Genomic DNA, 27,005 nt, shown 5'->3' on the forward strand with positions numbered 1-27,005 from the left:
CTACCACCAGGTGAACCAGAACTTGTAGAAGAAGTCATGGGATTTGAAGCGGAAACCCTTTTCTGCAACATGGGGCTGGAAGGATATTTTGTACCCTTTGGCTTCAACGTCCATTTGAATGCAGTCCAGCAGATTGGAAATACTTGGTGCTGCCTTCCAAGGGCCAAACTTCACTACAGATTTTTTATCCATGTCCAAGCTGTTCAAGGCATCCTGGCACCTGGCTGCGTCCTCCTCGGTTCTGACCACGCAGACGATGACGCTGGAGCGGCGGCAGGCGACCGCTTCCGCCCTGGCGATGCGGATCATCAGCTCAATGTTCTCACTGTAGCTGGGCACACGGGCCAGAAACTGCTTCCTCGCCACCAGCTCTCCAAAGATCTGGGGGGAGTCCTCCAGCTGCTTGATCAGAGGCTCAATGTCGTAGAACAAAGCCTCTTTGTAGACATCCTGGACGCACTGGGTGGGCACTTGGTTGCTGCGCAGGTACTCCAGGATGTACTTGAAATAAGTGCCCGGCCTGTCAATGAAGAACCTGCCTTCAGAGTCAGTCCTGAGTTTGGGCTGGCCAGTGAACATCTCTGCCAGCTTGGAGCCAGGATGTTTCTTTAAGGTGCTCAGCGTTGTGGTGTACATCTCCCCGCCCACGTTTAACTCCACGATGGGTGACAACTGCAGGTATCACAAGGGAACAAAAAGCCACATGTGTTACCCATCTGAGGCTGTCAGCACACAATCATTGAGTCACTTTGGTTGGAAAAGACTTTGAAGACCATCAACTCCACTCTCTAACTCTACCAAGGTTGGTGCTCAACCATGTCCCTCAGCACCACATCTCTGCCTCTTTTAAACATCTCCAGGGATTGGGATTCAACCACCTCCCTGGGAAGAAAAGATAAAAAAAAAAAAAAAAAAAAGAGATGATTGCAGGTGGAAATTGGAATGGTGGTGTGAAAAGTGACGTGAGCACTCATCTCTTGGGGACCACTAGAACATCCATACTATTTATTGCTAAAAGCAGATGTGGGATGTTTATAGAATCACAGACTAGTTTGGGTTGGAAGGGACCTTTAAAGGTCAGTTAGTCCAATTCCCCTGCAGTGAGCAGGCTCATCTGTAACTCAGGTAGATCAGATTGCTCAGAGCCTTATCTGACCTGACCTGGAATGATTCCAGGGATGGGTCATCTACCACCTCTCTGGCCAACTTGTGCCATTGTGTCAGCACCCTCATTGTTAAAAATGTCTTGCTTGTATCTAGCCTGAATCTCCTCTCTTTTAGTTTCAAAGCATTAACCCTTGACCTATCAGAACAGGCCCTGCTAAAAGCTCTAACAACCAGAGCAGCAGAAACATGAACATTTCTGAACATCTGAGTCCTCACCACAATTTTGGAACATAGGGAAGTGATGTTTTGCCGGTGGGGAAGAGGGGTGAGAAGCATCCTGTCCAGAGAAGCTGTCATTAACTGCAGAATTCAACATTTATTCCTAAGTCCTACACAAGCATTGTCCCTGCTGGCCCCTGTTCTTCCAGCAAGGGCTCTCACCTTGCCCATGTGCAGAGGGACAAGGACCAAGCTCAAAGCTGTGCAACTCCATTCCTCTCACCTGCGCTGCTGTTTTCTCTCCAAAGGAGGAACTAAACCTCTTTGAAGCTTTGAAATGGGTGGAATTTATTTCCACTCCTCTAGGGATTCAGTTATAGTAAGACACAAATCCAGCATGTCAGAGGTGGAGGACAGAAGCTGCTTAGCAAAGCACTTTAAAAATTTATGATAGAATCACAGAATCACACAGAATTAACCAGGTTGGAAAAGAATTTTGAGATCATCAAGTCCAATCTATCACCCAACACCATCTAATCAACTAAACCATGGCACTAAGTTCTTCATCCAGTCTTATTTTAGACATTTCCAGGGACAATGACTAGCTTTTTCCTGGCTTTAGCTAGGAAGTAAAGGAAATAATTCACACAACTGAGGTGGATGTATGAAGGAGGGAAGCAAAGTTTGTCATTTTTGTATTTCATTTCACCAGGCATCGACACCACTGCTGTTTGAAATGCATTGGAGAAAAACTCAGTGTCCACAAAGCTGGGAGCTGCTCTCCAGCCTGACCTTCCTGACAGTTCAGTGCTGAAGAGTTTTAAAAGCCTCCTTTTGCACTCAGTCATTTTTTTTTTACCTTGCTCAGTAGAGGGAAGAAAGAGGGAGTTCTTTTCCCTCCCACCACTAGTGCTGTAACACAAGTCACATGCCTGGCCAGGACGCCTGCCATTGGGACCTTTTTTTTTTCCAGGAGCTCTCCTGCTCTTTCTTGGATCTGATCACGCAGGGATCTGCCTCAGTGCAGCTAGTCACATGCCTCAAGTGCAGTGTGTACGTAAGTGCTTAGCTGGTTCCTGCAGGTACAGGCCCGGGGGGTGACGTGAGCTGACCTCACAGCTCACACCAAGAGGAGGGGGAGCTCTAGCTGCCCTCTCCTCTGTCCTTCCTTGTACCTACCTAGGTGCTTCTGTTGCTCACCTCATGCCAGCTCTGCTTCTCCTTCGTCTCAGTGAGCTGAAGCTCACAGAGTGTTTAACAAGCGAAGGGAAGGGACTAGGAACAGACAACAGAAGAGGGGGAAACTTCCCCTTTGAACAGCAGCAAGCTGTCAGATTTAGCAGAAATTTGCTCACAGCCTAGGCAAGCCAGGGAAGCAACAGAAGATTCAGGCCAAAGACCCAGCTGGAACATTGTTTTGCCCTAGTGTGGGTGGCTTCATCTCAAGAGAAATCATTGGCCCTGGGGCCAAGGAGATGTGAAAAATTACTCTGTCTGAGACTGGGGATTTCCACCCACTGAAGAGCAAGGCCCAAAGCTGTTTTTGCAGTAAAGCCTCTCAGTTAGGAAATTTGCCACTGGTGCAAGTGAAAGCAGCAGCTTTCCCTGGCAGGGATCATTTAACAGGAGGATCTCATGCTTCTGAGCCTTTTCTCCTTTTTTGTCTCCTTTTGTCTGCCTTTTTTGGATGGCAGACCAAATGTTTTCATGCTGTTTGTTGGATAATGTGTTCTTCATTAATACAGTAGCTCAACTAACCTCATGCTCTCAGATCCTGATTAATGGTTTTGGCCTGTGACCAAACTGGTTCCCAGCAGACTGGGCACCAGCTATTTCCCTACTCTGGAATTAGCAACGAGGTGACACTTAGGAAAGTCATTGCACCTATCTGTGCCCCAGTTTATTCATCTGCAAAACAGTTACCTCCTCAGGGAGACGTTTTGCAGCCTACACCTGAAAAGTGCAAAAGGAGAACGTTGGATTTTTTTAAAGACAGGGAGGTCTGGGGGAGAGGCTGTGCAGCTACAACAGAGAAGACAAACTGGTTAGAATAGCCTGAGAGCACAGGAGAGAAAAAAGGAAGACACCACCTGATCTCTCACTGATTTCTGCCTACTAACATGCTGCCTGTCTGAGATTGCCATTAATTTTCTGCAGAACTAGAAAAACTGCTCCCCTCTGATGATTCTGCACTCTACAACACAGGGCAACTTTTCATAGGTTCATTGAATGGTTTGGGTTGGAAGGGACCTTAAAGATCAGCTAGTTCCAGCCCTCTTATGCCATGAGCAGGGACACCTTCCACTAGACCAGGTTGCTCAAGGTTTTGTCCAGCCTGGTTTTGAACACCTCCAAGGAGGGGGCATCTGCAGCCTCCCTGGGCAACCTGTTCCAGTGTCTCTCCACTCTCACTGTAAAGAATTTTCATTCTATTACCCAATCTAAATCTACCCTTCCCCAGCTTCAATCCACTCTAAGAACTGTTAAAAACCCCCTAAAACTCACAACTGGCTTTTATTTAGGGATCTGACAAATGAAAGGTCATATCAAATTAAGCCCACCTCTCGTCAAAGAAGACACAGAACCACTCTGCTGTTGCCAGCTCTTGTATGCCAGCGAGGGACAGGGCCCTTCTGCAAGGAAACTGATGCAAGCAAGGGGTCAGACACAGCTTTTTACCTTGAGTCCTCTTCTTGGTCACATAATCTGGCCAGTCCTGGTGCCTTCACAATAATAGATGGGTGAAAAAAAGACCCTCTAATGTAGCCCACAGAGGATGCTTTGATCCCACGGGAGGAAACTCTGCCCTGGAGCTGGTAATTTACTCACCGTATGCAGGCTGCCAGTGACCTGCTTCCTCAGGGGCTTGTGCTCTGATGAAATGCTCATCTCCTCCAGGAGCTGAGGGGCTGAGTGGTGTGAGAAAGCCTGCTGCTCAGTGCTCAGGTCCTGCCCCACACACAGGATAAGTCCTCGCCTTGCTCCAGTCCTCTTTCACTTGCCTGTTCTTCCTTGAGTCAGGTTTTTTTCCAAGTTCCCAGCCCAGCTGCTGTCCCAGTGGCTCCAGTTTGCTCCAGGCACAGCCCTAGTACAGGTTGCAGGTGTAGGGAGAGGGGAGGGAACAGCCTGAAAACGGAAGTATTTGCTCAGTTTTCTGGCAACCAGCAAGGTGCAGGGTGGAGTCGGGCTGGCTGCCAGCACACACCTCCTGTAGCACTACCTGTGCAGTGACTAAGAGCCAAATAATCCTTTCCATAGAAGGCCTAGTGCCCAGAGCACCTCAGAGGAGCCCTTTGTGACCACCTCTGCCTCACAAACCAGTTGTATCAAGACCAGTAAGCGTTCTGACAGCTCTTTGGCCTCTGTGCACTGCCGGTTTAAAGCACATTTTCTCCTGAACCATCTCACTGATCCCATTTGTCCTGATCTTCAATGGCAGATCAGGGTGTCTACAATCTGTCCGAGGTGGTGGCATTTTCTTTTTTGTTGATACAACCTCTGGGCACTGACTAATTTGTGCAATGTAAATAAAACCAAGCCTGAAGCTCTACTTGAGCCTGAACCATTCAATTGTCCATAAATATTTGATTAGTATCTTTGTGTGACGTTGCTTCCAGATATCCTCTCTCCACCAAATACCAAAACTGGGGAGCACACAGATTTAGTAACAGTGAGACTGTGCCTTGCAGCATTGCAGCACTCACAAGGATGTCTGTGTTCATTTTTTAAATGCAGAGGATCACAGCCTAAAAAAAACCTTCCCAGCTCTGGACCACAAGCCTGCAGAGTCTCCTCAGGTTTATTCTAGGTGTTTCTGAGTGCACTGTTGCTTTCAAACTTGTCTTCAGGCCACTCATCACTTCTGTGTCTTTGTTGCATTATTGCTGTGGACAATCTGATCTAGTTGAGGATGCCCCTGCTTACTGCAAAGGGGGTTGGACCAGATGACCTTTGGAGGTCCCTTCCAACCCAGACCATTCTATGATTCTATGATTGTCCAGAGTTTGTAATGGGAGACAACAGCCTTCAGTAGAGCAGATGATATAGATGGATAAAAACGTGCTCTGTGTCGACAGCAAGTTTGCTGGTGACACAAAACTGGGTGGAGTGGCTGACACACTGGAGGGTTGTGCTGCCATTCAGTGAGGCTTAGAAAGGCTGGAGAGTTGGGCAGGGAGAAACTGAATGAAATACAACAAGGGCAAGTGTAGAGTCTTGCACCTGGAAAAGAAGAACCCCATGGATCAGTGTAGGTTGGGGACTGACCTGCTGGGGAGCAGGGAAGGTGAAGGGGCCTGGGGCTCCTAGTGGATGGAAGGTTGACCATGAGCCAGCAATGTGCTCTTGTGGCCAAGAAGGCCAATGCCATCCTGGGGTAGATCAGAAGGGGAATGGTTAGCAGGTCGAGCAAGGTTCTTCTCCCCCTCTACTCTGCCCTGGTGAGGCCACATCTGGAATATTGTGTCCAGTTTTGGGCCCCTCAGTTCAAGAAGGACCTCAGGGAACTGCTTGAAAGAGTCCAGCACAGAGCCAGATGTTGTGGAACGTCTTCCTTATGAGGAGAGACTGAGGGAGCTGGGGCTCTTTAGCTTGCAGAGGGGTAGACTAAGAAGTGACCACAATCATGTTTATAAAGATGTAAAGGTGAGTGCCAAGAGGATGGAGCCAGGCTCTGCTCGGTGATGCCTGATGCCAGGACAAGGGGCAATGGGTGGAAGTTGAGGCATAGGAAGTTCCATGGAAAGAGGAGGAAAGATTTTTTCCCTGTGAGGGTGACAGAACACTGGAACAGGCTGCCCAGGGGGGTTGTGGAGTCTCCCTCTCTGGAGATATTCAAGACCTGCCTGGCTGTGTTCCTGTGTGATCTGGTCTAGGTGACCCTGCTCTGGCAGGGGGTTTGGACTGGATGATCCTTCAAGGTCCCTTCCAGCCCCTAACGTTCTGTCATTTGGTGATTCTGTGAAACACAATTAGAGAGATGACTAGCTGGAGGGTCATTAACAGATTTCCCTAACACACTGTGTTGGCAGCTTCTGTTAAGAGAAATTAGCTCAAAACCATTCAGATTTGGGGTTTATGCCTTTGTGCAAGCAAATACACTAAATCCAAGGGGGAAAAAACACTCACGGAAGGGAAATGAGAAGTCTGAACGTGGGGAAGCAGCTCGGAGCTGCCCTCCTCTTGTTCCCTCTTAAAATCATAGAGTCATTGAATGGTAGGGTTTGAAAGGGACCTCTGGAGATCATTAAGTCCAACCCTGCTCCCAAAGCAGGATCACCTAGGGCAGGTCACACAGGAACATGTCCAGCTTGGTTTCTAGAGGAGACTCCACAACCTCTCTGGGCAGCCTGTTCCAGTGTTGTGTCACCCTTACAGTTACAGAATTTTCTCCCCATGTTGAGGAGGAACTTTCTGTGTTGCAGTTTGTATCCACTGCCCCTTGTCCTGTCACAGGACAATACTGAACAGAGGCTGCCTTCTTCTTCTTGACACCAGTGTCTATGTTTCTTGAGATAAAGCCCTTTGGCTCTGAACCCTTTGCTTGGAATATGGAGCAGACAATCCATAGCTGATCTCCATCCTTCCTGGTCTTATTACAACCACTTAATATTTTCACTGCTATGAGCAATGATAAATCAATTGAAAAGGCAACTAAAGAAGCTGATTCCCAGAGGAGCCATCTGCCTCAGGGCATCTCAGTGGAGGAGATTCCTGTGGAAAGCTAGGGAAGGAGCCAGGTTATTTTAAGTATTGGTGGGTGGGCTAGGAAAGAGGAGAGGCAACAAAACCACCACATCTCTTCTGAACTCCCATATGGACAGTATTCATTCCATCTGGGACCTGTCAGGGCGTCCCAAACTGTGTCCTGGAGTTTCCAATGGATGTATCAAACAAGGCAGGTCTCTTGCAAAGGTCACAGGAAAAATAGATATTTTTTTTTCTTTTGAAACACATTTGCTGAGTCCTGCAAGTTGCCAGGTTGCTCTGGTGACCTGTGGCCAGCCTGCACAGTTTGTGAAGCATGTCTTTGGTGAGACCTTCACTACTGCCATGGGTAGCCTATTCTAGGGCTTAAAAACCCTTTTGAGGAAGAAATTGTTCCTCCTGTCCAACCTAAAGCTCCCCTGGCACAACTTGAGGCTATTTCCTCTTGTCCTGTCCTTTGTTACCTGGGAGAAGAGACCAACACCCATATCAGGTAGTTGTAGAATGTGAGAGGGTCACAGGATCACAGGATGTTAGGGGTTGGGAGGGACCTCTGCCAGAGCAGGTCCATAGAATCTAATGTAGATCACACAGGAACACATCCAGACAGGGCTTGAAAACCTCCAGAGAAGGAGACTCCACAACCTCTCTGGGGAGCCTCTTCCAGTGCTCTGTAACCCTTACAGTAAAGAAGTTCTTCCTCATGTTGAGGTGGAACCTCCTGTGCTGTAGTTTATATCCATTGTCCCTTGTCCTATCACAGGGCACAAGTGAGCAGAGCCTGTCCCTTCCTTCCTGACACCCATCCCTCAGATATTTATATACATTTATTAGGTCCCCTCTCAGTCTTCTCCTTTTCAGACTGAACAGCCCCAGGGCTCTCAGCCTTTCCTCATCAGGCAGTGTTCCAGTCCCTTCATCATCCTTGTAACCCTCTGTTGGACTCTCTCAAGTAGATCCCGGTCCCTCCTGAACTGGGGACCCCAGAACTGGATGCAGTAATCCAGGTGGGGCCTCACTAGGGTAGAATAGAGAAGGAGAAGAACCTCCCTGGATCTGCTGGACACACACTTCTTAATGCACCCCAGGATACCATTTGCCTTCCTGGCCACAAGGGCACATTGCTGGCTCTAGGCTAAACAACTCCAGTTCCCTTAGCTGTTTCTCATCTGTACCCTGCATGACCAGATCCTGGGAATTTGTTCCTGCTGGATCCAGCAGTGCCCAGCAAGGAGGAGACTCATGTATGGGCAAACCTCTGGCACAGTGTGGCAAACCATGATATGGTTGAAAAGTGAAGCCATCAGCAGTTTGCTTTAGCTCTGCTCAAGAATTGCCCCGGTGCATCTGGGCTGGTGGCTCTGTAGCCCTGGAGCCACTCCTAAGTCAAACAGCCCTGTGCTGTGCAAATACCATCAGCATTTCTACCTGCTGCCTTCCAGCCATTTATCAGCTCCACTCACTGTCGTGGAATGCATGTCTGGTGCTTGTGTCAAGATCTGAGCTGGCTTTGGACAGGCCCCAGAACACTACCAGAAGCCTTCTGCACTTGCAGCCCAGAAAGCCAACCAGATCCTGGGCTGCAGCAAGAGAAGTGTGGCCAGCAGGTCAAGGGAGGTGATTCTCCTCCTCTGCTCAGCCCTGCTGAGACCCCACCTGGAGTACTGCATCCAGTTCTGGAGCCCCTATTCCAAGAGGGATATGGACATGCTGGAAGGTGTGCAGAGAAGGGCCACCAGGATGATCAGAGGGCTGGAGCACCTCTCCCATGAGGACAGACTGAGAGAGTTGGGGCTGTTCAGTCTGGAGAGGAGAAGGCTCTGAGGTGACCTTCTTGTGGCTTTCCAGTATCTGAAGGGGACTACAAGAAAGCTGGGGAGGGACTTTTTAGGCTATCAGGTAGTGACAGGACTGGGGGGAATGGAATAAAGCTGGAAGTGGGGAGATTCAGACTGGACATGAGGAAGAAGTTCTTCCTCATGAGGGTGGTGAGAGCCTGGAATGGGTTGTCCAGGGAGGTGGTTGAGGCCCCATCCCTGGAGATGTTTAAGGCCAGGCTGGATGAGGCTCTGGCCAGCCTGATCTAGAAGTGTGAGCTCATGGCAGGGTGGTTGGAACTAGATGATCCTGTGGTCCCTTCCAACCCTGACTGATTCTATGATTCTAAGCCAAGGGAGCAAAATATCTTCTGGCCAAGCGACTGCATGTGCCATGCCCAGTCGGTGGATGAAAGAGAGGCATCCTCAGGATACAGAGCTGACCACTCATACTACCATTGGTTAGAACAACCCAACAGGACCATCAGTGCCCACATTCCTGAGAAACCAAATTATTCTCTTGTTCCTCATGCCCACTGACTTCTTTCCCATGTTTGTATCATGTTCAGCTTGGTTTCTGGGCTTTCCTGGAACACAAAGGCAAACTTAGTGCTCTCTCCTTCACAGAATCATAGGATGTATCAGGTGGGAAGGGACCCTCAAAAGTCATCTGGTCCAACCCCCCCTGCAGTGAGCAGCAACATCTTTTAATTAGATCAGGCTGCTCAGGGCCCCATCGAATCTAACCTTGGATAAATCTTATGAGGAGCAACTGAAGGAGCTGGGGTTGTGTAGTTTGGAAAAGAGGAGGCTGAGGGGAGACCTCATTGCTCTCTACAACTACCTGAAAGGATATTGTAGAGAGACTGGTGCTGGTCTCTTCTCACAGGTAATTAGTGATAGAACAAGAGGGAATGGCCTCAAGCTGCCACTGGGTAGGTTTAGATTGGACAGTAGGAAACATTTTTTCCCAGCAAGAGTGGTCAGGGATTGGAATGAGCTGGGCAGGGAGGTGGTTGAGTCCCCAACCCTGGCTGTGTTTAAATGTTGTTTGGATGTGATGCTTGGGGTTATGGTTTAGGGGTGAACCTTGTAGAGAAGGGTTCTCAGTTGGACTTGGTGATCCTGAGGCTCTTTTCCAACCTGAATGTTTCTGTGATTCTGTGATTCTGTCTCCAGAGATGGATTCTCCACCACATCTCTGGGCAACCAGTTCCAGTATTTCACCACTCTCACTGTAAAGAGCTTCCTCCTTCTTTCCCACCTTTCTATATGTTCTTTTCCTTCCTGAGTTCTCTCCCAGCTCTTGATGTGCCATGTGGAGGGTGTGGAGCAGAGCTGAGTATTTGGATGTCACTGTTCCCAGGTCCCTGTTACACAGGAGTCCTGCTGATGGCATTGGTGTGGTTTCAGTCCACTGGTCACTACATCTTGAGGGACACTGGCATAATGTCTTTTCCTTTGCCCAGCACCACCAGTCAATGCTTCTGGGGTGTTTCTGAGATGACTGATTTTGACATAGCATCTATCATTGCTCAAGATCATAGAATCATAGAATTGTCAGGGTTGGAGGGGATCTCAAGGATCATCTAGTTCCAACCTCCCTGCCATGGGCACAGACACTTCCCACTAGATCATGTTGCCTAGAGCCACATCCAGCCTGGCCTTAAAAACCTCCAGGGATGAGGCTTCTACCACTTCCTTGGGCAACCTGTTCCAGTGTCTCACCACCCTCATGGTGAAAAACTTCTTCCTGTCAGGTCATGGGCTGGAGTGCGGGGGGTGAGGCTTTGAAACCAGAGTACATGTCCTTGATAAATTGTGAAATTAGTTTCCCCTTTTGTTTTCTGTGCTGTTAGATTTTCACTAGAGGAAAGCAAAGGGTGCTGTTCCTCCTTTTCTGCTTCTTTGCAGTGCTGTGGAGCTTCAAAGTGCTGCTGAGCAATCAGGGCCTCATAAACATGAAGCCATAACCAAGGCATGGAAGTGCCTCCAGGTGATGGGATGAAACAGGAGAACCAACTGCAGAACATTTGCTCATATTAGCCTGGGATTTTTGGAGCTGATGAGTCTCTGATTTCAGTCTGAAGGATGTTATTTCACTCCTGTGATATGGCAGATTTGGAGAGCATGTGCAGCAACACACACAACACAAAGGGAGCCTGCAGCCCAGGGCATGGTCACAATCCTCCTCTCACTACTGATGCTCAGAGACATCCAGTTCCTTTAATCAAAACTGCAAAGCTGATGGAGGAGCAGTGTTTGTTCAGCCCAAGCAGAGATGTTTCAACAGGTCCGTTTGTTCTAAAATGGCCCAAAGAGGCAAGGGGACACCTCTCTCTAGTGCCCAGCTCAGTCCCAGGTGATTTGTCTGGGGTGGAAGGAGTCATCTGGAGGCAGGACCTAGCCAGTGCTGAGGGTTGCAACACCCTTACAAAGGGCTTGTAGCCCCTGCCCACCAGTGCAGCCTGGTGAGAGCTTTGCCTCTGCTCTCCTCACAGCACACAGGCATAGAAGGTGAGCAAAGCTCTGCCTTCCTACTGACCCCAGCTGAACATACTCCTCCCCACCTTATCCTCTTCTGCCCCCAGCTCTGGAGGGTGCCACGGCCAAGTGAGGAGGAGGAGGAGGTGGCAGAATTGCTCCCTGCTGTTGCTAGGTCTGGCAGTAGGTTGTCCCCAGGGGTGTGTGTGGTGGAGATGATGCTGGGTCTGAAGGGCTGGATGAGTGTGGTCCAAGGGAAGGGATGTGCAGGTATCAATGGGGTTGAGGAGCTGAGAAGCTGGGGTTCTAGGAGAAGAGGGGATGTTGGGGAAGGGAAGAAAGAATGTTGGGAAGTGGGTTGGGATCCCAGTACCCAGCACAGGATGATGGCAGAATTACATCAAGCTTTGGCAGATGAACCAGAGGACTGGGGTCATCTCAACTCCAATGCAAACCTAATTCCCTCTCCCTGGCAGAGAAACCCAGCTCACCTCCCTGCACTGGAGCAGAGAATCATAGAAGTGTTTTGGTTGGAAAAGACCTCTAAGGTCATCGAGTCCACCAATCAACCTAACACCACCATGGCTGTTAAAACATGTCCCAAATGCCATGGCCACAAGCACCTCCAGGGATGGTGACTCCACCACCTCCCTAGGCAGCTAGTTCCAGTGCCTGCCCACTCTTGCAGCACAGAAATTTTTCCTGATATCCAACCTAAACTTCCTCTGGCACAATTCCAAGCTATTTCCTCTTGTCCTGTCATCTGATATTAGGGAGAAGAGACCAACCCCCACCTCACTGCAACCTCCTTTCAGGGAGCTGTGAGAGCAGTGAGGTGTCCCCTCAGCTTCCTCTTCTCCAGACTAAACAAAGCATGCCCTTGGAGGCCAAGTTCCCCAGATCGTTGAGGGCTGGGGGACAGAAGCTCTACAGAGGTGAGAGCTGGTAAGACTCAGGACACCTTTGCACAAGGCTTTGTGTTTTATTTACATTATCAAAGAGGCTGGCCGGTGGAGGGAGAAGGGGTGTTCAGGTACACACAGACAAAGCATCACTTCAGAGTGACAAACACCTTCTACAAAGCAGGAACTCATTTCTGCCCTGCAGAAATCCCCCTGGGACAGGAGGGGACATGAAGCAGCAAGGTTGCTTGGCAGGGTCGGCCACAGGGCGAGTCAGGAGGTACTGGCAGTGCCTGGCGGCCAAGCTCTGAGCTGCTCACGAAGGACCTTCCTCGGTGGCATTTGGTGCAGAGGGAAGAGTGCCACTGGGTTGGGGACAGCAGATCACCCTGTGGGGATAACCAACATGGTTTGGCTGAGACATCCTTGTTTCCTGGACATGCTTCCCCCAAAACAGGGTTGACATTGCAACCTCCCCCTTATGCTTCCCCTTGCTGCTGTCACCTTTCTGTGCTCCTCCAGTTCACTAAAACAACCTTACTTCTGGTGGGGCACAGAGGTGTCTCCTCAAGGGGTCTCAGGGCTGAAAGTCTCACCAGCATAGAGAAGAGATTTCCTTTCCAGACTGGGGGAAGACTGAAGAATTTGAGCTGTTTACATGTAACATGTCAAATAAAGGTGTTTGGAGACCTGAAAGGGACAAATTGCTCCCTTAAAAATGGTTCTGTGGTGGTTTTTGTCACAGAGAAAAAAGAAGCTGCTGGAGCACCAGGGTCTGGCAGCTCCTGGACTCCAGAGCTCAGGATCCTTGCACTACATGATCCTTTTCTCTCTGGGATCTTTTGTTATTGCCCAACAGAAGCCAAACATTGCCTACACTTCAAGTTGAGGAATCATTGGGACAATGTGGAGCTCACAAAGTGACCTTTGTTCAGTGGCACAGCTTGCACCAGTGAGCATTTGAGAGAGAGAAATCCAGGAGGAAGTATCTGTTGAGCAATGAAGTGCAGACTCACAGCTGCTGGGACTTGGAGGTGTGATGCAGACACTGGAAAGCCACCCAGCTGACAGGGCAGGAGGACAAAGTGTGTTACCCCTCAGCTCATTTCTCCCTGTCACTGCATCTTCCCAAGCTCTTACCTCACAGGCTAGGGATGCAGGCTCAAGAGCTGGACTGCCCTTCACTGAGGTTGATCTGCTCCAGGACCTGGCTGTACCTCCGGGTGAGGGCTTTGGTGTTTTTGGTCAGGTCTGTCAGAACTTGTTGCAAGCCATTGACGTGATGGGAGAGACGCTCCTCCAGATTGCTGTCTGTACCCTCGTCTGAGGCTGTATCAGTGCTGGTGCTGCCTGGGCTCTGGTTGTTGACAGAGGCCAGGCCCTTCTCCACCATGGGCTTGATGGCTTTGAGCTGCTGGTAGCGCTCATACAGGTCTGTGTTGCCTTCTGGGGCTGAGGCCGAGCCCTTCTCCTGCGGGAAGACTCCTCGGAGCAGGCTGGGGAACATCACCTCCTGCTCCATCTTCTGGGTGGCTGAGAAGTACTCTTCCATGGCCATGCTCCCACAGCTCCAACGGTGCTGCTCTGGGCTTTTCTTGGGGTGTTGCCTGCTCCCCGTCCCCACTGAGGGCCTTTTATGCAGCACCAGGTCATGTCCCTCCTCTGCTCTCCTCTCCTGCCAGCCTCAGCCAGTCTGGTTGGTTGCAGGGCTGGGCTTGGCTCCAGCCCAGCTGGGGTTTGGCCATACCACGTCCCTGGCTCTGGGCAGTGTGTCCTGGCCCAGCCTCCCCATGGCCTTTGCCTGAGCTGGCTGGGGGTCCCACTGCTTCCCCATACCAGGAGTGGGGCAGAGAGAAGTGCCCAGGGCCTCTCCTGTCCAGTCCATCCTGTCCCCACCATCCACAATGTTTCTGGGGCTCCAGGAGAGGGGGTCCAGGTCCTGCTCCCCGAGAGCAGGCAGCACCATGGGAAAGCTGCCTCGATTGGGGCAGGTCTGAGGAGAGAGGAAGGAGAGCCAGTGATGAGCTGTTTCTGAAGGAGTCCCCCATGAGCCTTGCCCCAGCCACCCTCCTTCTTCAGGGCCAACTTGGGGGTCTCATGCAGCCCACCCTTGGCTAATGGCCTTGATAACAACCCTGCTGAAAGATAATGAACAGGTGATGCTTGTCTGAAGGATGATTGCCCCACGCTGGTTATGTTAAGGAAGATGACATCAGTTGGATTAAATTGCGACCAGAGAATTATAAAAGGGACTTTTAAACAAAGAAGTAGTCAGGATGAAAGGAATCATCAAGCTCCCAACATGAAGCCACAGCAGGAATCAAAGCCTGTTAGACACTGCCAAAAGCAGCCCTACTGACATCACAGACGCTGCCTGGGCCTGGCTGAGAATCTTTCCCATCAGATGTCTGCAGCAGTCTGCAGCCAGCTCCTGGGCTGGCAGTGTTGGGGGCAGCAGGCAGGGACAGAGCCCGAATCAGCATGGAGAGGCTGGAAGGCACCTCTGGAGACAAACCTTGCTCAGGCAGGACCAGAGACAGGACTGTGTCAAGTTGGATTTTGGATATATCTGAGGATGGAGAGTCCACCACCTCTCTGGGAAGCCTGGGACAGCATTTCTCTACCTTCAATTTTGGGGAAATAAAACCCATACAAATAATGGTTTTCTTGCATTCAGATGGGATTTCCTGTATTTCTGTTTGTGCCCATTGGCTCTTCTCCTGTCACTGGGCACCTCTGGGAAGAGCCTGATTGTACCTTCTCCATACTCCCCACTAGGTCTTTTTCACATGGATAAGAACCCCTGAGCCTTGTCTTCCCCAGCCAGAAGAGTTTGAACTCAGCCTCTGCTCGTAGGGAAGTGGCTCCAACTCCTTCACCATTGTTATGGACCTTCACTGGAGTCTCTCCAGTGTGTCCATGTCTGTCTTGTACAGAGGAACCCAAACTGGACCCAGCACCCAGATGTGTACCACCCGCGCAGAGCAGAAGGGAAGGATCCCTTCCCTCCATGGCCTCCTAGGATGCTGGTGGCTGTGTTGCTCCTGAGGACACCTTGAAGGCTTATGGCCAGTTTGGCCAACCAGAGAGACAGAGCTGGGGGGTGAGGATGTGAATTTGTGGGGTTCTTTCCCCCACCACCTGCAGGAGCAGGCAAAGGGCAGCACCAGGAGCACAGCTGAGGCCAGAGACTGCAGAATACAAAGGGCAGGGGTCTGCAAGGCAGGGAACCTGCCCCCCAGGAGGGACACAGGTGATGGCAGCTGTGGTAGTTTTAGGCTATGCCTTTAAATTTTTTCACAGATCTTGAACAGAAAGTAGTAAAATGTAAATAAATCACTATTGGATATTAAAAGGAAATAATTATAATTCTAAACAATCCCATTGGAGAGATATCTACCATAAAATTTGGCTCCCAAAACAATCTGTCTCTTTTCTCACTTCCTCAGGCTGGGAGATACTAACTTTCTGCTTCTGCTGGCTTCTTCTTGACTTTGGCTGCATTGTTTTGGCTAAGTCTAACATCTCTCTGCTCCTTTCTCTCATCCCTTTTGTACAGGGGGATAAGGGAGAGGGGGAGAAGCTGTTGAAGTTCCCCTGGTCGTTGGCCAGGGGGGTGCTTGTGCTGTTTATTGATTGTAAATACCTGTAAATGTTGTAAATCCTGTATATTGTGTACATATTCATTGCATTCCAGTGTAGATTGTAGTTTTGCTTGTAAATACAGCTTTCATTTCCTTCCAACTGAGCTGGTCTGGCAAAGTTAATGTTAGCTAGGAATTTTCAACCCACCACAGCAGTCCACCCTTGGGGGTTAACGAGGGGTTTGTCCTTGGGACTTCTTGGGCCTGGGTAGAGAAAGGTGTTTAGAACTTCTCATTTATTTAATATTTGGCTTCCAAACTGGGTTTTCTCTCATGTCTCCCAAACAGCCTTGTGCCCAGGTCACAGCTTCTGCTTCAGCCAGTGTTGTTAGGCAGAAATCCTCCCGGGCTCCTGATTTGCTTCCACGGCAAAGTTCACATCCCCATGGTGTCTGGAAACAGTGCTGGTGTCCCAGGAGCCTCATCTGCCTGTCTGCCCTCATCCTGCCAGGGACCAGCACTGGGTTTTTCAAGGACAAAGACCTCCTCTGTGACCATCTCAAGTCTCTTATCAGCCATGCCCAAAGGCTGTGGCCAGCAGCCATGTCCAACAGCAGGGATGCGTCAGGCACCATCAGGGCACTGACACATGCCTGGGGCCAGTGTGATGCAATGTCCTGCAATCAGAGTAGGCAAAAGTTTCCTGTGAAACAGAGGAGTCAGGGCCAGCTGGCAAGGCAGCAGCTCACAGAGAGGGATCTGAGGGATTGCAAGTGGCCCATAAGTCATCAGCAAGTCCTTCCAGCCACCCTGCATCACAGACATGTTCTGGGAGCATCTTGTGTCTCTGGTCATGTTCAACAGTGATGGTGAGCACTTCCCTGGATGTCCCACAGTGCCCCTGCCCTGGAGCACCACCAGCCTCTCCAGCTGCCCAACACACAGCCTGGGCCAAAAGCTATTGATGGAGGTGCCTGCAGGCCTTCCTCACTGTGACCACCATCTTCTTCAAGTAACACCAGTCCTACCCCTGAGCTCCAGCCATGTAGATTCATAGCTTAATAGAATGGTTTGGGTTGGAAGGGACCTTAAAGATGCTCAAAGACCCCCAGTTTGGTGACCAGGATGTCCTGCAGGACAGTGCCAAATGCTTTACACAAGTCCAGGTAGATGCCATCAGTTGCTTTTCACTTTTCCACTGATGATGAGGGAGCTGGGGCTCTTTACCTCAGAGAGGAGGAGCCTGAGGGATGACCTCAGCAATGTTTGTAAATATGTAAAGGATGAGTGCCAAGAGGATGGAGCCAGGCTCTGCTCAGTGATGCCCAATAACAGGACAAGGGGCAATGGGTGGAAGTTGAGGCATAGGAAGTTCCATGGAAACATGAGGAAAGATTTTTTCCCTGTGAGGGTGATGGAACACTGGAACAGGCTGCCCAGGGGCGTTGTGGGGTCTCCTTCTCTGGAGATATTCAAAAGCTGCCTGGGTGTGTTCCTGTGTGATCTGGTCTGGGTGATCCTGCTCTGGCAGGGGGTTGGACTGAATGATCTTCTGAGGTCCCTTCCAACCCCTAACGTTCTGTGATCCTGTGATTGTGAGATCATAGAAAAGCCTCCAAGTTGGTCAGGCATGATTTCCTCATGGTGAAGCCATGTTCATTACCATCAGTCACCTCTTCCTCATTTTCTGTATGCCTTAGCAATATATAGACCACCAGAGGAACATCACCTCACTAGGAACCAATACCTCTTTATGCCTCCTGGTTCAATGAAAGAAGAACTCCAGAAGTGGTTTGGAGACCCTGTGCCCATCCTTCAGCTCCACTTCTTCCCTAGCCTGTGCTATCACACCCAAACTTGAGGTGGCATTGCAATGGGGACAGCTTAGGTGTCCCCTGGTATCCCCTTCACGCTCCTTTTTTTTTCTGGACAAGACAGAAAACAGTACTGCCAGGACTGAGGAGCAACATGGGGGGCAGATCTGCTCTGAAGTGCTCAGACTGGCTTTGGCTGACTGTGTTTTAACCAGGTCTTGGGGAACATGGTGCTCAGCAGCTGGTTGCATAGTTGCAGTGGTTGTCCTTCCCAGAAACAGAGATTCAGGATGCTTTTGGCCCAGAGACAGGGTCAATGCTAGGTCTTGTCTACTCAGAGCTGAGCTGAACACCATGCTCCCCCCAGGTTCCACTGAGCAGCAGCTGGCCATCAGATCTGCAAGGACACACAGCTGACATCGCCTGGAGCAGCGTGGATGAAGTGCAGAGCAGGGTTGGTGCTGATGCACTGGAAGCTGGAATTACAGAGTCATAGAATATTAGGGATTGGAAGATCAAAAGATCATCCAGTCCAACCCCCCTGCCAGAATAGGATCACCTAGACCAGATCACACAGGAACACATCCAGGTGGGTTTTGAATATCTCCAGAGAGGAAGAGTCCACAACCCCCGCCTGGGGCAGCCTGTTCCAGTGTTCTGTCACCCTCACAGGGAAAAAATCTTTCATCATTTTTCCATGAAACTTCCTATGCCTCAACTTCCACCCATTGCCCCTTGTCCTGTCCTTGGGAATCGCTAAGCAGAGCCTGGCTCCATCCTCTTGGCACTCATCCTTTACATATTTACAAACATTACTGAGGTCACCCCTCAGGCTCCTCCTCTCCAAGCTAAAGAGCCCCAGGTCTCTCAGTCTCTCCTTGTAAGGAAGATGTTCCACAACCTTAATCATTTTTGTGGCTCTGTGCTGGACTCTTCCAAGCAATTCCCCGAGATCCTTCTTGAACTCAGGGACTCAGAACTGGACACAATATTCCAGCTTCAGCCTCACTCTTTCCCAAATGCAGACCCAGCAATTGGGAAAGTTTCCTCCTGACCCCCATCTTCATGTGGAGCACATCCTCAGTCACAGCTCAGGAAGGGGGAAGATGCCACCATACACATGTCCTTGAATGTCCCCTTATCATTCCTGGCACCTCCTGCTGACAGATCCCCTCATGTCTCTGCCTCTCTTTAGACCACCAGGACTGTCCTTGTTTCTCAAACCCACCCAGAACCCTTTCAGGTGGAAAGCAGTGCTGGATCTGGCACCCAGCTGCCCCTTTAGTGCCTCTGTCACCCTGCCATCTGGCTTCTTGGCTGCAGGTGGCTGTGGACCATGCACCCATGGCCTGCAAAGAGTGAGGATAAGCTGAAAGTAACGTGGTCATGACAGCCAGCACAAATGACCTGAACAGGCAAGAAGAGGTGAGAACCAATGTAACCCAAACTGGGACATGAGGCTCAAATCCCAGGAATGGTTGCTTTCCGGAGAGGCTGAGACTTGCAGCTCCACTGGGCCTCAGGTATGGTCCCCAGGCTCAGCCCTGCTTGGAGCAGCTCCAGGACAGAAAACCTGATGGGCAGGAGAGAGGCATGGAGAACTTTGGGCACAGACCAGCACCAGTTGTGGTGCTCACCCCAGGGGGGACTTTTGAAGAGATTCTAAATTTGGTGATTGTGTTGTGCATGGACTGATGTTTGTTTATCTCCATGCCTTCCTCCACCCTTTTCTTCCTTCCACCTTGCCTCTGTTCTGGGTGCCCAGCAGCATAGTTCAGTGTTCATCTTGTTGCTTGCCTGGGCTGTGTTTGGCACAGACAATAGGCAGCAGCTTTTACTGGGGTTGCTGCTGACATAATGAGGAATTGTTTTAGGATGAGGGTGACACACAGGAACAAGTAGCCCAGAGAATTTGTGTATGCCCTATGGTAGGATGGGGGTCTGAGCTACCTGAGGTAGTGCAAGATGCCCTTGCCAAGGACTGGGGGTTAGACCAGGTGGACTCTGAAGGTCCCTTCCAACCCAAACCCTCCCCTGACTCTGATTCTTTGTCCCTTTGAATTCCCCATCACTGCACGGGAAAGTTCCCTCACGGCAGAGCCAGCATCCCCCTGCCCCACGCTGGCACACTCCCCGGGGGCTGCAGGCAGCACAAAGCAGCAGACCAGCAGCGTTTTACAGAAGTTGTTTTATTAGCAAAGGCTGGGGAAGGTGTCCCTTCGAGTCCAGGTACCAGCTGGACACGGGCTTGGCAGTCGCAGGGGACCAGGGGAGTTCAGGGCCACCACACAACGGCGCCGCCTTCAGTGCTGCTCTTTGAAAATAAAGAAGATGGCACAGGGCATGTGGCTCTCCTGAGGGACCTCAGCATGACCAGATGCTTCTTCCTGTGAGCATAAGGCACCACCTGGTTCTCTGGTGGCTGCGACTGTCGCTGCTGTGCGGTGCCAGCGCAGGACATCAGCTGCCATGGCCCCAGGAGGGTGAGTGGAGCTGGGGAAGAGCCTGCGATGGTCAGTCACGGGGATGTCCTCTTCTGCATGCCACCAGCACCCATCCTGCAACGGCAGATGTCCTTAAGCCCAAAAGCCTTTCCAGGGACAGACCTGGTCCAGCAACCCCAGACCCACTGAGCCCAAACCCCCAGAGTTTCTGCACAGAGGGATGGGATGAGTCCCATCCTTCAGCATGGAGATGGAATCCTGCCAGCATTTGAGAGGAAAGCCTTGATTTCAAGGCACTTCTCAAGAGCTTCCCATCCCTGCCTTGTCAGGGACCTCTCCAGGACATTGGGCACCCCTTGCCCCAGTGCACCTGGGCTCCACATGCCCCCAGCTCTTACCTGGTTGCCAGGGCAGGGTCACCAGCTGGGCTGCCCCTCGCTGGGGCTGATCTGCTCCAGGATCTGGCTGTACCTCCGGGTGAGGGCATTGGTGTCCCTGGTGAGGTGGGTGAGGACCTGCTGCAAGCCGGCCAAGTGGTGGGACAGGCGCTCCTCCAGCTCAGCATCCATAGTGTCACTGTCATCTGAGGAGGTGTTGGTGTCAGCGTCAGCACTGCTCTGGCTCTGGTCGGTGACAGAGGCCAGGCCCTTCTCCACCATGGGCTTGATGGCTTTGAGCTGCTGGTAGCGCTCATACAGGTCTGTGTTGCCTTCTGGGGCTGAGGCCGAGCCCTTCTCCTGCGGGAAGACTCCTCGGAGCAGGCTGGGGAACATCACCTCCTGCTCCATCTTCTGGGTGGCTGAGAAGTACTGTTCCATGGCCCTGCTCCCACAGCTCCAACGGTGCTGCTCTGGGCTCTTCTCGGGGTGCTGCCTGCTCCCCCTCCCCACCGAGGGCTTTTTATGCAGCACCAGGCACGTCCCTCCTCTGCTCTCCTCGGCCCTCCTCTCCTGCCAGCCCTGGGGTGGACTGGGTGGCCACGGGGCTGGGCTTGGCTCCAGCCCAGCTGGGCCCTGGCCATGTGTGCCCTTGGCTCTGTGCAATGTGCCCTGGCCCAGCCTCCCCGTGGCCTTCAGCCAAGCTGGCCGCAGGTCCCACTCTGTCCACAGGACCGGAGTGGGGTGGTGAGGAGGAGGGTCCCAGGGCCTCTCCTGTCCTCTTGCAGGTCCCCCCAGTACAACCACTTCTGGGGCTCCAGGAGACTGGGGCCAGCTCTTGCTCCCCAGTGCAGGCAGCAGTGCTGCCAGGGGGGCGTCCCCTCTGCCCCCTCCTTGCTGCCACACGCTCGGGATGTGAACCCTGCAGGGACATTGAGCAACCACCTGCTGCAGACCTATGGAAAATGCCACTGGGGATGTGCTGCAACGCAGAGTCCCACGTGGAGGCCTGAGCACAGAGGAGACAACTGGTGCCCAGCCATGGGGGTTCCCAGACACATCCCTTCCTCCCTGCATTTCCCTCAGCCTGGCAGGGACAGGGACAGGCACCTGAAGCCACTCTCTGAAACTCTTGTGGCAGCAGCAGAGATTTGCTGCTGCCCATGGGGCAGTGTGGGTGATGGCAGCTCCCCACTCCCCCCGTCCTGGGGCAGAGGCCATAGCTAGGGCAATGACCATCCCTGCCTGTCCACGCATGTCCCCATGGTGTGTGGCAATCAGGGAAGGTTGTTCTATTTTGGGAAAGGCTGCAGGGTCTCACATCCTTTTTGCAGTCTCAGCAGTGGTATCTCTGTCACCCCTGCCAAGTGTCCAACCCATGTGTCCATGCTGCTGCCCACTTTTCCTCCAGACCTGTCCCTGCTGCTCCTCTTATCCCTTTCCAAGTGCCTCTGGCATCTCTGGGTATCCTGCCATGAGGCCCAGCACTGCACTGAGGTGCTGCCAGCCCTATGAAAGTGCCACACGGGAGCTTGGCCTTGTCCAGCTGTGTTGATTGGTCTCTGCAGAATTGCTTGGAGGTGCAGGAACATCACCAGGTCTGGGGACAGAGGGACACAGGGGCTGCAACTGCCATCCTGCTTCTCTGTTTTGGTTTCAGCACTGCCTTCCCAAGCTGCTTGTAGTGCTCAGAGCAGTCGGTTGGGGGGTGACCAGGGCTCTGCAGCTCCAGGTCTCTCCCCAGCTTCCCACCCGTGGGACACAAATCATTCCCAAAGCCTCTCCTTGTCTTCAGGGACCTTATCAGCCAAAAGCAGGCCCTCCACAGCCCCCTGGAAGAGCTTAGGTGGAGCTGCTGCTGCTGGCAGCGATGGCAGGAGGAGGGGGAGAGGGGCTGGAGCCCAGCACAACCACCGTGGCTTTTAAACCACTGTGGCTTTAAAACACAAGTTGGAGATTCCACCACCTCCCTGGGGAGCCTGTTCCAGTGTTTGAGAACCCTTTGAGTGAAGAAGTTTCTTCTAATATCCAGTCTAAACCTCCCCTGGCACAACTTCAGGCCATTTCCTCTTGTCCAATGCCTTCTTACTGGCTGGGGAGAGGGTGTCTAGCCCCAGGTTGGATCCACCTGGACAGAGGCCATAGCTGGTCAATGGCCAGCACTGCCTGTCCCTGTGTGTCCCTGTGGCATGTGGCAATCAGGGAGGATTGTTCTATTTGTGGAAAGGTTGCAGGGGTCCTTGTCCTTTTTGCAACCTCAGCAGGGGCATCTCTCCCACCCCTGCCACTTGTCCAAGCCACGTGCCCACACTGCTGCCTGTCCTCTCCCCAGCAGGCCTCTCCCCACCGATCCTGCTGTCCTTTTCCAGGTGTCCCCAGGGGTTTGGAGTGTCCTGCCATGGGGCACAGCACTGCACTGAGGTGTGTGGGTACTGTTGGCCCCGTGCAGGCACTCACTAGGAGCTTGGCCACATCCAGGCTCTGGGCCACCATGGCACTGCTGGGAGGTGCAATGTTGTCCTAGTGTCCCCTCCCATTGGGCATGGGGGGCTGCATCTGCTCTGGGCCTGAAGCTTCACCACGGGGTTTATGGAGAATACATTTGTCTGCAGCCTCTGGTGACAGCCATCAGGTTCTGCTGGGTTATTTCCTTCCCCCTGGCACAAGTGAGCAGGAGTCATGGCAGCCAGCACCTGGGAGGGGGCTCCATTCCACAACCCTCCAGGACATGTGGTCTCTCCCCAGGCATGTCTTCATCCCACTGGGACCTCTGACCCAGCACCTTCACTTCTGCCCACAGCCTGAGATGGGGCACTCAGCACCCTGGGGCTGTGACTTCTTCATCCCCCACAGTCTCAGTGGTGCTGTGGGGGAACTCAACAGCAGGAGGTGCCAGAGATAACACAGGGACACTTGGGGACACGTGTGGTGGCATTTTCCCCACTCTGAGGTGTGGCTAAGGATGTGATCCCCAGAAGAATGGTTGGTCAGTGTGAGGCTTGCCCAAACTATGGCAGCAGAGGTTGAAGGCTAGCTGAATATGAGCCAGCAGTGTGTTCAGGTGCCCAAGAAGGCCAACAACATCCTGGCCTATATCAGGAACAGTGTGACCAGCAGGACCAGAGAAGTGATTGCCCCCTGTACACACCATTGGTGAGGCCACACTTTGAGTACAGTCCTCAGTACAAGATGGACGTTGAGGTCCTGGAATGGGTTCAGAGAAGGGCAGCAAAGCTGGTGAAGGGTCTGGAGAACAGGTCTGGTGAAGTGTGGCTGAGAAAACTGGAGTTGTTAAGTCTGGAGAAAGGAGGCTAAGGGGAGACATTTACATTCTCTACATCTCCCTGAAAGGAGTTTACAACGAGGTGGAAGTTGGTCTTTTCTTCCTAGTAATGAGGGCAAGGACAAGAGAAAATGTCCTCAAGTTGTGCCAGGGGAGGTTTAGACTGGATATTAGAAGAAACTTCTTCACTCAAAGGGTTCTCAAACACTGGAACAGGCTCCCCAGGGAGGTGGTGGAATCTCCAACTTGTGTTTTAAAGCCACAGTGGTTTAAAAGCCACGGTGGTTGTGCTGGGCTCCAGCCCCTCTCCCCCTCCTCCTGCCATCGCTGCCAGCAGCAGCAGCTCCACCTAAGCTCTTCCAGGGGGCTGTGGAGGGCCTGCTTTTGGCTGATAAGGTCCCTGAAGACAAGGAGAGGCTTTGGGAATGATTTGTGTCCCACGGGTGGGAAGCTGGGGAGAGACCTGGAGCTGCAGAGCCCTGGTCACCCCCCAACCGACTGCTCTGAGCACTACAAGCAGCTTGGGAAGGCAGTGCTGAAACCAAAACAGAGAAGCAGGATGGCAGTTGCAGCCCCTGTGTCCCTCTGTCCCCAGACCTGGTGATGTTCCTGCACCTCCAAGCAATTCTGCAGAGACCAATCAACACAGCTGGACAAGGCCAAGCTCCCGTGTGGCACTTTCATAGGGCTGGCAGCACCTCAGTGCAGTGCTGGGCCTCATGGCAGGATACCCAGAGATGCCAGAGGCACTTGGAAAGGGATAAGAGGAGCAGCGGGGACAGGTCTGGAGGAAAAGTGGGCAGCAGCGTGGACACATGGGTTGGACACTTGGCAGGGGTGACAGAGATACCACTGCTGAGACTGCAAAAAGGATGTGAGACCCTGCAGCCTTTCCCAAAATAGAACAACCTTCCCTGATTGCCACACACCATGGGGACATGCGTGGACAGGCAGGGATGGTCATTGCCCCAGCTATGGCCTCTGCCCCAGGACGGGGGGAGTGGGGAGCTGCCATCACCCACACTGCCCCATGGGCAGCAGCAAATCTCTGCTGCTGCCACAAGAGTTTCAGAGAGTGGCTTCAGGTGCCTGTCCCTGTCCCTGCCAGGCTGAGGGAAATGCAGGGAGGAAGGGATGTGTCTGGGAACCCCCATGGCTGGGCACCAGTTGTCTCCTCTGTGCTCAGGCCTCCACGTGGGACTCTGCGTTGCAGCACATCCCCAGTGGCATTTTCCATAGGTCTGCAGCAGGTGGTTGCTCAATGTCCCTGCAGGGTTCACATCCAGAGCGTGTGGCAGCAAGGAGGGGGCAGAGGGGACGCCCCCCTGGCAGCACTGCTGCCTGCACTGGGGAGCAAGAGCTGGCCCCAGTCTCCTGGAGCCCCAGAAGTGGTTGTACTGGGGGGACCTGCAAAAGGACAGGAGAGGCCCTGGGACCCTCCTCCTCACCACCCCACTCCGGTCCTGTGGACAGAGTGGGACCTGCGGCCAGCTTGGCTGAAGGCCACGGGGAGGCTGGGCCAGGGCACATTGCACAGAGCCAAGGGCACACATGGCCAGGGCCCAGCTGGGCTGGAGCCAAGCCCAGCCCCGTGGCCACCCAGTCCACCCCAGGGCTGGCAGGAGAGGAGGGCCGAGGAGAGCAGAGGAGGGACGTGCCTGGTGCTGCATAAAAAGCCCTCGGTGGGGAGGGGGAGCAGGCAGCACCCCGAGAAGAGCCCAGAGCAGCACCGTTGGAGCTGTGGGAGCAGGGCCATGGAACAGTACTTCTCAGCCACCCAGAAGATGGAGCAGGAGGTGATGTTCCCCAGCCTGCTCCGAGGAGTCTTCCCGCAGGAGAAGGGCTCGGCCTCAGCCCCAGAAGGCAACACAGACCTGTATGAGCGCTACCAGCAGCTCAAAGCCATCAAGCCCATGGTGGAGAAGGGCCTGGCCTCTGTCACCGACCAGAGCCAGAGCAGTGCTGACGCTGACACCAACACCTCCTCAGATGACAGTGACACTATGGATGCTGAGCTGGAGGAGCGCCTGTCCCACCACTTGGCCGGCTTGCAGCAGGTCCTCACCCACCTCACCAGGGACACCAATGCCCTCACCCGGAGGTACAGCCAGATCCTGGAGCAGATCAGCCCCAGCGAGGGGCAGCCCAGCTGGTGACCCTGCCCTGGCAACCAGGTAAGAGCTGGGGGCATGTGGAGCCCAGGTGCACTGGGGCAAGGGGTGCCCAATGTCCTGGAGAGGTCCCTGACAAGGCAGGGATGGGAAGCTCTTGAGAAGTGCCTTGAAATCAAGGCTTTCCTCTCAAATGCTGGCAGGATTCCATCTCCATGCTGAAGGATGGGACTCATCCCATCCCTCTGTGCAGAAACTCTGGGGGTTTGGGCTCAGTGGGTCTGGGGTTGCTGGACCAGGTCTGTCCCTGGAAAGGCTTTTGGGCTTAAGGACATCTGCCGTTGCAGGATGGGTGCTGGTGGCATGCAGAAGAGGACATCCCCGTGACTGACCATCGCAGGCTCTTCCCCAGCTCCACTCACCCTCCTGGGGCCATGGCAGCTGATGTCCTGCGCTGGCACCGCACAGCAGCGACAGTCGCAGCCACCAGAGAACCAGGTGGTGCCTTATGCTCACAGGAAGAAGCATCTGGTCATGCTGAGGTCCCTCAGGAGAGCCACATGCCCTGTGCCATCTTCTTTATTTTCAAAGAGCAGCACTGAAGGCGGCGCCGTTGTGTGGTGGCCCTGAACTCCCCTGGTCCCCTGCGACTGCCAAGCCCTTGTCCAGCTGGTACCTGGACTCGAAGGGACACCTTCCCCAGCCTTTGCTAATAAAACAACTTCTGTAAAACGCTGCTGGTCTGCTGCTTTGTGCTGCCTGCAGCCCCCGGGGAGTGTGCCAGCGTGGGGCAGGGGGATGCTGGCTCTGCCGTGAGGGAACTTTCCCGTGCAGTGATGGGGAATTCAAAGGGACAAAGAATCAGAGTCAGGGGAGGGTTTGGGTTGGAAGGGACCTTCAGAGACCACCTTGTCCTTGGCAAGGGCATCTTGCACTACATCATGTTGCTGAGAGCCCCCTGATCTTGAACATGTCCCAGGGTGGGTCATCCATTTTGGCAACCTGTTCTCTGCCCTCATAAAGAATTTCTTCCTGAGCTGACTGATATGCACTCTGAAGAGAATCAGGAAGTCATGAGCTCATGCAGTAAAGAATTACCAAGTTCAAGGTTCTCTTCAGAAATCTCCTCATGGATGTCCCACCACTGATGGTGATGC

General features: G+C 52.6%; 3 protein-coding genes across 3 annotated transcripts; 1 reads left to right on the forward strand and 2 right to left on the reverse strand.

The window, feature by feature from the left end:
* On the reverse strand, positions 1–4,215 carry KCTD14 (potassium channel tetramerization domain containing 14). The gene is made up of 2 exons (XM_054390007.1): positions 4,156–4,215; positions 1–672 (listed from the first exon to the last, which is right to left on the reverse strand). The coding sequence occupies exons 1-2, from the start codon at positions 4,213–4,215 to the stop codon at positions 1–3; spliced, it is 732 nt and encodes a 243-aa protein (XP_054245982.1).
* A 15,671-nt stretch (positions 4,216–19,886) lies between these two features.
* LOC128970499 (thyroid hormone-inducible hepatic protein-like) lies at positions 19,887–20,937 on the reverse strand. The gene is made up of 2 exons (XM_054385732.1): positions 20,476–20,937; positions 19,887–20,191 (listed from the first exon to the last, which is right to left on the reverse strand). Exon 1 carries the CDS (start codon positions 20,893–20,895, stop codon positions 20,494–20,496), a length of 402 nt encoding a protein of 133 aa, XP_054241707.1. The 5' UTR covers positions 20,896–20,937; the 3' UTR covers positions 19,887–20,191; positions 20,476–20,493.
* Positions 20,938–25,449: 4,512 nt separating this feature from the next.
* Positions 25,450–26,574, forward strand: LOC128970381 (thyroid hormone-inducible hepatic protein-like). Its single transcript, XM_054385521.1, has 2 exons — positions 25,450–25,911; positions 26,196–26,574. Exon 1 carries the CDS (start codon positions 25,492–25,494, stop codon positions 25,891–25,893), a length of 402 nt encoding a protein of 133 aa, XP_054241496.1. The 5' UTR covers positions 25,450–25,491; the 3' UTR covers positions 25,894–25,911; positions 26,196–26,574.
* Positions 26,575–27,005: the final 431 nt, after the last annotated feature.

This window comes from Indicator indicator, chromosome 1, assembly GCF_027791375.1.
Source record: "Indicator indicator isolate 239-I01 chromosome 1, UM_Iind_1.1, whole genome shotgun sequence".
Lineage (NCBI taxonomy): Eukaryota > Metazoa > Chordata > Aves > Piciformes > Indicatoridae > Indicator > Indicator indicator.